General features: G+C 41.9%; 1 protein-coding gene across 8 annotated transcripts in view; it reads left to right on the forward strand.

Annotated features, from left to right (window-relative positions):
* The window catches only part of st3gal3a (ST3 beta-galactoside alpha-2,3-sialyltransferase 3a), a 1,052,507-nt gene that overhangs the window by 544,588 nt on the left and 495,475 nt on the right, over positions 1-12,444 (forward strand). For 6 of the 8 annotated variants that reach the window (XR_011948150.1, XM_072510649.1, XM_072510647.1 and 3 more), the window contains one exon: positions 11,630-11,737. The exons of the other annotated variants lie outside the window; for them this stretch is intronic. Coding sequence is in view for 5 of the 6 variants with exons in the window: in XM_072510649.1 (XP_072366750.1) it covers positions 11,630-11,737 (108 nt within the window). In the remaining variant the exon portion in view is untranslated. The remainder of the gene's footprint in view (positions 1-11,629; positions 11,738-12,444) is intronic. 8 annotated transcript variants of the gene reach the window in all.

Consider the following 12,444-nt stretch of genomic DNA (forward strand, 5'->3'; position numbering starts at 1 on the left):
TCCAGCCACAGTATACCTTCCCTTTAAGAGCCATAGGCTAATTTTAATGGTGCTAGCCAATCATAATATTGGTCCCCTGCTAATATATCCAGCCAGTTAACAGTGCGTTTCGCATGAAATGAGCAGACAGCAAAAGTTGGTGTGTTGCCTGCATTAGAATCAAGTACGTGCGTGTTAATTTTGCATTATGATTGATCCCTGTGCCAGTTTTCAGGGGTTATCCTCCAGTTGCTCATTTTTAAAAATCAAAGCAGAACCTCATTAAATTCATACATCATTGCTATGCTAATTAAAGGAAGAATTGACTAAAAACAACTGCAGTTTAATAGTGAAAACTAAAAACCAGACCCTGCTAAATTGTGGCACCACCATAGCTCGACACACTGAAGCTCACAAACTGGGAAAATAGAGATCCTGCTGCTTGATATTAGATACATTACAAATCTACAAGAATATTTTTTTTAAAAACTAGTTGATTTAAATCTGTGAGGACAAAGAAATTCAGGTTCTGCAAACAATGTCTTGCATGGATCTACATTCCAACGTTTTACAACAAGCAGTTTCTCTGAACATTCTTAGAACCATAGAATGCCTACAGCGCAGAAGGAGGCCATTTGGCCCATGGGTCTGCACTGACCCTACGAAAGAGTACTCAACCTAAGCCAACTGCACATCATTGGATATTAAGGGACAATTATGCATTTCTTTGAACCTTGGGAGGAAGCTGAAGCATCCGGTGGAAACCCACGCAGACATGGGGAGAATATGCAAACACTTACCCAGTCGCCCAAGGCAGGAATTGAACCTGGGTCCCTGGCACTGTGAGGCAGCAGTGCTAACCACTTGCCACCATGCCACCCAAAGGTCTGGAATTCACAACCTTTATGGGGAGATGTTGGTGGAGTGATAATAATAATAATCTTTATTAGTGTCACAAATAGGCTTACATTAACACTGCAATGAAGTTACTGTGAAAAGCCCCCTAGTCATCACATTCCGGCGCCTGTTCGGGCACTCTGAGGGGGAATTCAGAATGCCCATTTCACCTAACAAGCACGTCTTTTGGGACTTGTAGGAGGAAACCAGAGCACCCGGAGGAAACCCACGCAAACATGGGGAGAACGTGCAAACTCCACACAGACAGTGGCCCAAGCCGGGAAACGAACCCGGGTCCCTGGCGCTGTGAAGCAACAGATCTAACCACTGTGCTACCGTGCCACCTCATAATGGTTGACACCTAATTGACCTCTGCAGTTGCCTAGCATGCCACTTGGTTTAAGGGCAATTGCGAATAGGCAATAAATGGTGGCCTTTCCAGTGATACCAACGTCCCATGATGGAATAAAGAAAAACTTTTGTCTCCTTCTTAGATACTCTGACCATACTTTTGGCTATCTTTTCAGTATGTTTTTGGGCCTGAGTCAGATTTTGCCAGATTATGCCCCTGTGAAGCCACTTACAACATTTTGTGTTCAGGGCATTGTCTAAATGCCAGTCACTACTGTTTCACCTTTTTGTTCATTGTCACGAAGATGATTTGGGAACCATAACCGAAAGATTGTTTGTTTCACAATGTTGGCGCAGAAGAAGCAGCTGCAGTTCATCAAGCTAAAACTGTGGGTGTTGGTAGACAGAAACTTATTCCTATCTATGTACATCTGTGGTAAGTACCACGATTAAAGCACATTCAAATTAATCTCAAAATTGATCCATTGATCACAAATTAATTGACAACCCTCGAAGCAACATTACTTTAACAATACAATTAGGAATTTCAAGCTGCGTATTATTTTCTTAACTGTCCTATTGTTTGCCACAGTTTTGAAAAGTTTGCTCTGATGAAATTCAGACTAGTGTGGATTGTTAAGGAATGGGTTAAGAGTCATTCCAATTAGATGTCTCATTGATGTTAAGTGTCCAATAATTGACACTGATATGTAAAGAGGCTGCAGGTGGTCTTTGGGAGCATGTGATGTGGTGATGAATTTTGTGCAGAGCTGTGTTCAAGGAAAATAAAGATGTTTGTGAAAAGGAGCAGAACTCTAGAATCTTTGCTTAACAGCAGCCGGAAGCTGACAGTGGTAGCAGAGGAAAATTCCTGTGCAAATGTAAAGGGTTGAAAGATACAACTTTTCCAGAAGGAAGTAAAAGAAAATTCTGCATCAACCAAGGAGTGAGTGCGAAGGAAAAAAAAAATATATATATCGCTGAACCTAGAATAAAGATGTCCGGATATGACTGTCAGCCATTATTTTCTGAAAGGGGATCGTACGACCAATGGAGAAGTCCAGTTGTTATGTGGACTAAGGTAACTGCCTTGGGAAAGAGGAAACAAGGTATGGCATTGGCTCTTTCTCTACCTTATGAGAGTAACATCCGAAGCAAAGTGTTTTCTGAACTGGAATTTGGAAGAGTTAGACTCTGAAGAAAGTCTGGAGATTCTATTACGTTTTATGGATACGATTTATCAAAAGGATGACTTGTTAAGTGCGTATGAAGCCTGGTCAGAATTTGATAGATTCCGGAAAACCGAGGATATCTCCAATGAGGTCTATATAATTGAATTTAGCAGATTATACAGAAGGCTGCACAAACACCGCCTGGAATTTCCACAGCCCATGTTGGCATTTAAGTTACTGGACTGTGCTAGAGTGACCAATATGGATAGGCTCTTAGTTTTGACAGGAGTTAAGTTTGCAGATAATGATACCTTATTCAATCAGATGATAGAAGCCTTTTAAGACGTTTCTGGGGAAACATTCAATTCCTATGGCTCTTATGACAAAAATGGGTCATTTAGCAATAAAGCAGATTATGGAAGATACACTACTGACAGGGTGGCGAGATCATATGGCTACAAACAGGTTACGAGAGTATTACATAGAATTTACAGTGCAGAAGGAGGCCATTCGGCCCATCGAGTCTGCACCGGCTCTTGGAAAGAGCACCCTACCCAAGACCACACCTCCATCCTATCCCCATAACCCAGTAACTGCACCCAACACTGAGGGCAATTATGGACACTAAGGGCAATTTAGCATGGCCAATCCACCTAACCTGCACATCTTTGGACTGTGGGAGGAAACCGGAGCACCCGGAGGAAACCCACGTACACCTGGGGAGAACGTGCAGACTCCGCACAGACAGTGACCCAAGCCAGGAATCGAACCTAGGATCCTGGAGCTGTAACCAATTGTGCTAACCACTATGCTATCGTATGGAAGGAGATCGGGGCCTGGAAACTGAGGACAGAACTCCATTTAAAACCTATAACAGGAGGAGGGACATAGAAAATGGTAATAGGAAAAGGAACCCCAGAAATGCCCGGAATATGATAAATCGATGTTTTTGGTGTGACTCTCAATACCTTTATGCTTTCAACTGTCCAACACATTATAATAGTGTTTGAAGCTACACATGACACTGAAGAGTTGGAAGAGGAAAAAGATAGTGACCAGAAAGAAGGCATTGTCCTATTAACGAGCAGTTTTACTCCGGTAGTGAGTGTTGGTTGCAGAATCCTTCAATTGTGCTGTATTGGACAGTGGCTGCATATCTACTGTGTGGAATTGACTGGTTAAAATGTTACCTGGACTCTTTGAAAGCTGAAAATCGTAACCAGGTTAAGGAATTTGAAAGTTCCACAAGTTTCCGGTTTGGGGATGATAATACTCTGAAGTCGCTGAAAAGAGTGGTGATCCCTTGCAATGTCGCCAGAGTGAATCATTTCATTAGCACAGATGTTGTATCAAGTGAGATACCTTTGCTTCTGAGCAGACCGTCGATGAAGAAAGCACACATGAAACTGGATATGGAACAGGATACGGCAACAGTTTTTGGAAAGACGGTGGACTTACAATTTACACAATCGGGACACCGTTGTATTCCCTTACTGGCAAATAATATTTTGGGTGCAGTTGTTTAAGGGTGTGTAGCTATAGGGGCTGGTTTAGCACAGGGCTAAATAGCTGGCTTTTAATGCAAACCAAGGCAGGTCAGCAGCACGTTTCAATTCCCATACCAGCCTCCCCGAACAGGCGCCGGAATGTGGCGACTAGGGGCTTTTCACAGTAACTTCATTTGAAGGCTACTAGTGACAATAAGTGATTTTCAAATTTCATTTCATTTCATTTTATTGGCAGCTAGAAATAGGATTTTAGCTGATAAAAAGATTGTTGTATAAAACTGCAGAGGCAATTTGCGCATTCTGTCTCCTCCGAGGCTGAAACAATTATTGAAGGATGCAGCGGTAAGGGATCAAGACTCTACTAAGCTGATAGAACAGGTTAGTGATCGCTGTGAGGTTTGTAGGAAGTACATAAGGACACCATCACGACTGATAGTAACCCTACCTTTGGCCAGGGATTTTAATGACATTGTGGCCATGGACCTTAAGATATGGGATAAAGCCAACAATATATTTATTTTGCATTTTGTAGATTTAGCAACCAGATTTAGCCAATCAACTATTGTATGAACTAAAGAAAGGAGAGTAATTCTGGATCAAATTGTGGAAAAATGGATAGGGACAGGAATGGGCCCAACAGCAAAATTCCTTACAGGCAATGGGGGAGAATTTGCTAATGATGAGTTTAGGGCTATGTATGAAAATCACAGTTATGAATACGGCTGCGGAAAGCCCATTTAGTAATGGTGTGTGCGAAAGAAACCATGCTGTAATAGATGACAGGTTCCTGATAATTTGGGCAGATAGACCAAATTGCAAGTTAAATTCAGCTTTAGCATGGGCGGTACATGCAAAGAATTCATTGCAGATGCTTGGGGGCTATAGTCCCTATCAATTAATGTTTAGTAGAAATCCTAAAATTCCATCCATTTTGGAAGACCAGCCTCCAGCTTGGGAGGGGACTACAATTAACTCTGCCTTTGCTGAGCATTTAAATGCATTACATAGCAGTGGAAAAGCTTTTTTGGAAGCAGAAGTCTCCAAAAGAATTCGCAGAGCTTTAAGGCATAATGTACGGCCATCAAATACTGTTTTCAGCAAGGAAACATAGTTTACTATAAGAGAGACAATTGTAATAAATGGAAAGGCCCAGGGAAGATCATACGCATAGATGGCAAAACAATTGTTTTGCACATGGCAATCAGACTATTAGGGTACATTCATCAAGGATAATGGGTACGGATTACAAATGTTCAAATTTAGACCGAGCAGCCAGACATGATGAGGAACCAGGGTCATCTGGTACGCACATGTTACAGAACTATGAAGATCGGCTAACTGATATAGATAGGGTTTCTGTTGAGGAACACGATACTTCTGATGAATTCGAACAGTCCATTTTTCCGAAAGGGCAACTGCCAAAAGTTGGGACAAAAGTGACATACTTGCCTGAAGGGTCTAGTCAATGGAAGGATGCAACTGTTATTAGTAGAGCAGGGAAGGCCACTGGAAAGTATAAACATTGGTTAAATGTACAGCATTCAGGGGAAGGAGTCAAGACAATGGATTGGGAAGACGAAGTTCAAAAATGGAGGGCACAGAAACGCAGTGCCTGTTCAGATAGTACATCGAATAGTGAACAGGTTCGCAGGAAAAGGTCGAGAACTATTGAAAGAACATCCCACAGCAGAAGGGAAAGATCTAGCAGTACAGAACGAGACACCAGGCGGGATAGGGGACATAGTTTGTCAAGGTCGCGGAACATGGATAAGACTACGAATACTACTAGGAGTAGAAGCCCATATGCACGTGAGATTTTGGTGGCTTCCAATAAATTAGATGAAAAAGTTATCAATGATGCCAAACAGCACGAACTGCACAGTTGGAATGAATTTGGGGTATACACGGAAGTACCGGATCGGGGACAAAGAGCTCTAGACCACAGATGGATTTGCACGGAAAAGGTTTTCCCGGATGGGACTCATAAGGCAAAGGACAGGCTTGTGGCAAGGGGATTTGAAGAAAACTTAGAAGATCAGGATTTAAGGGTAGATTTCAGCTGTGGCAGGAAAGGTTATTTTAAAGATCTTGGCTCTATTAGCCACAAAGGCATGGGAATGCAAATCTATAGATATAAAAGCTGCCTTTTTGCAGGGGCATCGGCTTCAGAGGGACCTTTTTCTGCTTCGTCCTAAAGAGGCAGCCAACACCGAAGAAATACTCTGGAAGTTGAACAAATGTGTGTATGGATTAAATGACGTGTCTAGAGTCTGATATTTTTCGGTAAGGTCAGTTTTGTTAAAGTTAGGCTATTGCCAGTTGAAAGCGTATCCGGCAATGTTTTACTGGCACTATAAAGGAAATCTTTCTGGCAGCTTTATGATGCATGTCGATGATTTTGTGGGGTGGGACTAGTGATTTTGAAGCTATTGTAATCTGTGTTGAGGAAAGAATTCCGGGTTAGACGTCAGGCTTCCAGTGCATTTAAATATATTGGACTAGAAATCGGACCAATTAAGTTAGGTGCAACTTTACGTTAGCCATCTTATTTGGAGAGCATCGGCCCAATAGCAATTAGTCGTGGTCGGGTTTCAAAAAAAATGTGGTCCCAAAGATGGAAAAAGAGCAACTGCGTAGTTTAATTGGGCAACTGAATTGGTTAGGTAGACAGACTAGACCTGACATTAGTTTTGATCTTGGAGTTGAGTCTAAAAATGAATGATCCTAAAGTGGAAGGCAAAATAAAGCGTTGGTCAAACTAAAAATGCAGGAGTGTGTTTTGAGGTTCCCGGTTTTAGGTGATCTTAGGCACTTGAAACTCATAGTTTTTAGTGATGCGTCCTATGCAAATTTATGTGATGGGGTTTCAAGCGCAGGAGGTTTTATAATTTTTCTTTTGGGGAACAATAGTAAATGTTGCCTCTTGTGCGGGAAACAAAGAAAATAAGGAGAGTGGTCAAAAGCACTTTGGCCACTGAGAAGTTAAGTCTTGTAAAGGCGGTGGATATGGCTTTTTATATATTTCCGATATTGACAGACATTTTGGGATTTGGGTAACATACCCATTGATTGTCACATTGACAATAAATCTCTGTGGGGAAAATGTGCACTCTACAAAAATGGTGAATGAGAAAAGATTAAGGATAGACATTGCAAGTTTGAAGCAGATGTTGGACAGCGTGGAGATAGCAAAAATTAAATGGGCTGGCAGTAGCGATCAATTGTCCGATCGTTTTATGAAAAGAGGGGCTAGTTCACAGTACCCTTTGGATATTGTGAATGAAGGGCACCTGTTTCTGTGACTTTGTTTTGGTTTTTTTTCCATCCAAAAATGGAAAAATATGGGGAGGAAGTTGCATGTGTTTTTGAGTTTCTTGTAATTTTGTTTTCACCAAATTATTATTTTTTCTCCAAGGAAGGGGAGACTGTTAAGAGTCATTCCAATTAGATGTCTCATTGATGTTAAGTATCCAATAATTGACACTGATATGTAAAGAGGCTGCAGGTGGTCTTTGGGAGCATGTGATATGGTGATAAAGAGTTTTGTGCAGGGCTGTGTTCAAGGAAAATAAAGGTGTTTGTGAAAAGGAGCAGAACTCTTGAATCTTTACTCAACAGCAGCCGGACGCTAACCGGGATGAAACTTAGAAAACTTGCCTAATATTGTAAAGGCGTTTAGAAGAGCTAACCTACATGCTGAGCATTGCATCGAGAAGTCCTGTTGAGCATTTGCTCTCACCAAGACCACCTGTTTCCACCTGCACAACATTAAGCCTACCTGAGCACACTGCCACAACTTTTATGGGGAGATGGAGAAGGGAGAATTCTGTGCTCATCCAAGTGAGGGATATTAATGCTGGGAAATGATGATTCAACCATTTCAGGTATTCTTTGGTGTTCAGATATGCACCTCCCACCAATGGCCAGTAATGAGGAATTGAAAGTCTCACTGATTTTCTTTTTCTTCTCCTAGCTCATGGTTCTCAAGGCTGCTGCACCCTGCTGCAGCTGAGAACTGTAACTCCGTACAAAACACAGAGATTAAGCCTAAATCCGCCCTCGTCCCCATAACCTGTGCCGTGTAGAATGTGTACTCACCCAGTGAACTATTCAAAACCATTTCTGGTATTTTCTCGCTTTTTATTGCAATTATAGGTGCATATTCAATGCAACAGTGACATCTACTAATTTAGGGCTGATCCAGGAATAACAAATTCAGAACAGATGTTTACATGAATGTATGATTAATACATTTTTCTTTTATTACCTTGGTTCTGCTTATTTTGTCAGTTTTATTTCTTATTAATCTGGAAATGTTCCTCCCAGAGCACAGTCACAGCTGTTGAAATGTCAAATTTGTACCACCTGTTTAGCACAGGGCTAAATCGCTGGCTTTGAAAGCAGACCAACGCAGGCCAGCAGTATGGTTCAATTCCCGTAACAGCCTCCCCGAACAGGTGCCGTAATGTGGCGACTAGGGGCTTTTCACAGTAACTTCATTTGAAGTCTACTTGTGACAATAAGCGATTTTCATTTCATTTTCACCTGACATCCTGCAGCTGCTGCTCCAGTTTTGATGTCTTCTCAACTCCTGAAGACTTCTTTTGCTTCTGAAAAGACTTACTTTCAGTCAATAATTCCGAACAGCCTGTGAGCAAATACACAACTAGATATGAGTTTTAGCCTAATGTCCAAGGTTGCCATGCTGATTATAATTACACACAACAATGATCATGATGAAGACTTCATAATATTTTATTCTTTTGCCATATTATTGGAGCATTTGTATACATCTTGAATCAGATCTTAAAATAATTTAAAAGAAAACGCTGCAGATATTGCACATTATTATGTGTGTAAATATGTTCAAAGATGTGTAATTGCTTGGAGGTTACGGTATTTTGCCAGAACAGGTACTTGATTCCAGTATTTGGTGAAGCTTTAGTCTTGGCAATCTTCCTGTGATTAAACCTCATGAAGAAACTTGACTGGGTGAGCTTCATCTCAGGATTTAACAAAGTTACAGGTCATCAAATCCTAAATTTATTTTGAAGATAAGGATGTGACTTGTGAAATTCAATTTAAACATTCATGCAAATCTTGTCCATTGTAAATTGGAAACGATGGTTAAATTTTGTGAATCAGTACGTTTGCATAGTTAATTGCAGCAACAGTTGCAGATTGGAATAGCTGCCAGGAATACGTTCGTGATTGCAGTAGGAAATTGCAGAGGTGAAGTTTATAGGGCTGTGGACAACTAAAGGGAAGCGACAGTAAAGGCGACATCTTCCCAATGGGGCACAAAGTCCCAGAGCGTGCCGGGAAACACATGGCTATTCAACGCGATTCGCGTTGAATAAGGGGCCTGAACGTGGAATGCGTGGCCCAAGGCCGCACAGCCCCGTTTCTTTACAATGGGAGCTCCACTTGTCAGAACTCTGTAACGAGAGATGGCGCCCCGATCAATGAGGCCCCAAAAAGAAACCCCGACTGCTCCGCTCCTCTTTTCTCCCCCCCCCCAACCCGAATGCAACAAGGGAGGGTCCGCTTGTCCAACACCCACACCGGGCAACCCCAACCTGATCGTGCGCATGTGTGTAAAATGCCAGCTTGGCACCTTGGCAGTGCCCCTGCCAGCTGGCAGTGCTACCTGGACAGCTTGGCGCTGACACCCAGGTGGCACTACAAGGATACTCAGGTGGCACCAGCAGTGCCAAGGCACCACCCTGCTCAAAGAGCAGGCAGCTGGGGGCCTCTGTTCCTCTTGGAGACCCCCATGATTGCTGTTCATCTGGTCTCCGTTTGTGGGGACCAGTACCAAACAGCGCTCACCCAAGGTCCCCGAGGCAAAGGGATTGAATACCAAAGCCTCCGGAGTTCCGAGGGAATTTGCACATTAGAGAAAGGCTTACTGCCTTGCTCTAATATTCAAATTTGCTTAAAAAGTGATCCCGCCCATTGTGGGCAGGATTCACTTTGCAACGTCTCGCGAGATTACGTTTGGAGCCTTTAGAAAAAATCAATGCAGCGGTAGCTTTTCTTGAGGCTGAGAGGGCTCTGATGTGAACAATTACAGTGTATTGAAAGGAAATCCAGTAAGTAGGCACCAGTCTACAAGACCCAAGATAGAGTGGCCCAAGCCCCTATTCTGTGAATGGTAAAGTGGATATTATTGCCGTCACCACTTACACTATCCCTGTAGATCAGCATTGCATTATGATTGGAAGGCATTAGAGACGATTCGCCATTGGTTGTGCCAGCTCTAAGGCACATATTTTAAAAATAATCTTTATTATTTTCATAAGTAGGCGTACATTAACACTGCAACGAACTTACTGTGAAAGTCCCCTAGTCATCACATTCCGGCACCTGTTCGGGTACACCGAGGGAGAATTCAAAGTCCAATTCACCTAACAACATGTCTTTCGGGACTTGTGGGAGGAAACCGGAGGGAACCCACGCAAACATGAGGAAACCGTGCAGACTCCACACAGACAGTGACCCAAGCCGGGAATCTAATCTGGAGCTATGAAGCAACAGTGTTAACCACTATGCTACCGTGCCGCCAGGATCCTTCCGGCATGTGGTGTAGTTGCTCACGTGAATCCTGTAAATACAGTTGGTTACTTACTGTAGTTCTGAAAATGCCTTCCAATATGCTCAGTGGCACTTTGGATGCGACTAATCTGCTTTTGCAGGCTGGTGAATACTGTGCACGGCTTCCTTCATGCAGCAGTAGTGTTGATTGGAGTACGTTATAAATTCAGGTCTGTTAGAGGTATCATGTGAATTCCGAAAGAATAAACTTGCATAGTGCCTTACATGATCTCAATATGCCCTAAAGACTGAAGTACTTTTGATGGGTAGTTACTGTTGCACTGTGCGAAAACCAAACCACCAATTGCACTCTGGTTTCTACAAATAGTCGTGAGATAAAAGTCTAGTTTTTTTTTTTAGTGAAGTTGGTTGGGGGATGATTGGCTTGCACACCTGGTAAATGGTTCTGATCCTCTTTGAATAGTACTATGCTATTTTGTATTCTTATTTGACGGTCCAGATGGGCCTTGTGAACTTTGTTTTCTCTGACTCTGCCTCTTGTTCACTCTCCTCCACTGTTGGCAGCTGTGCCGTCAGCCTATAGGTCCCGTACTCTGGAAGTCTCTCCCTAAATTATTCTGACTGTTCTCATCCCTCTGATCCTTTTACAACATTTGCTTGTTGAGCAACACTCCTACGTTTTCTCCTTTGTCTCAGCTACCAAATTCTTGATTAGATTTTTATGAATCATTTTGGGTCATTTTTCAATATTCAGATTGCTATATAAATTGCCAATAGTAGTTGTTTTCCACAACATATTACACAATGCCGCATGCATGTTCCCAATTAAGTAAGCCATGTGTGATTTGTTGTGTAATTGATTTGTTAACATCCAGATTTGCTGAGAAACAAGAATATTCTGGACTAAAATTGCAACTCGACTAACAAATGACATGGCAAATGTGGAGAAATATTGTGGCAATTCCACTTTTAATATTTTTATAATGAATAGATCTGCTTCTTTCTGTAAAGAGGGTAGTGTAAAATGTTTGGTTAGATTATGGCATGTTCCAAACTAATGATTGCGCTATTAAGAGTGCTTCAGAATCGGTATTTATAGTACGAGTGCTTCTATATCGTTCCTGTTAGAAAGTTCTGAAAATGTAATTTGTGGGTAAATCTTAGGGAACTGGAGAATCCAGTGGTGGACAACAGAGGAGATGGCTGTGCCTATGCTGATGCCCACAAAGACAGACTTTTTATTCCTTGCCACCCCACATTGGGCTACATTCGGTAAGTGCAGAAAAATTCAAGGGACTGACTGTGGGGTCCTACTTAATGCCAGATCACTGGCTGTAAAGATAGGAGGCAACAAGTGTAATATTTCTCATCAGTATAGGAGATAGACTCCGATACACTACTTTGATTAATATTCAGGGTAATTATTGAGAATTAACACATTTGGCATGTATAACCTAAATGGGCTTTTTAATGATTGGTTCAGTATCTTTGCAAGGAACAAAACTATTCTTCAACACCATTGGAACGCCCTCTGAACTGAAACTGTTGAGCATCTCTATTGTTTAGGATGCAATCACAACCTGAGGATAAGGAAACAACCAGTTAATTTTTTGTCTCATATGTTCATTTTGAAAAAACATTTCACGGTACTGAAGTACCTTTGAATTGTAACCACTATTGTAAGAGAAGCTATCTATAGTAAAGGCTTGAACCAGATCAAGTATTATGAAATGGTTGCAATAGTAAACTGAAAGATAGTTTCCACTGGCTGGCAAATTTATAACACAGGTGCATAAACTTGGCATTATTGTTAGAATGTGGGGGGAAATTAGATTTTTATTTTAACATGTAAATTCTACCCACATCGAAACAGATGGTTGGCACTGCAGCTTCACAGCGTCAGGGTCCTGGGTTCGATTCCCGGCTTGGGTCACTGTCTGTGCGGAGTCTACACGTTCTCCCAGTGTCTGCATGGGTTT

Source organism: Scyliorhinus torazame, chromosome 7 (assembly GCF_047496885.1).
Source record: "Scyliorhinus torazame isolate Kashiwa2021f chromosome 7, sScyTor2.1, whole genome shotgun sequence".
Lineage (NCBI taxonomy): Eukaryota > Metazoa > Chordata > Chondrichthyes > Carcharhiniformes > Scyliorhinidae > Scyliorhinus > Scyliorhinus torazame.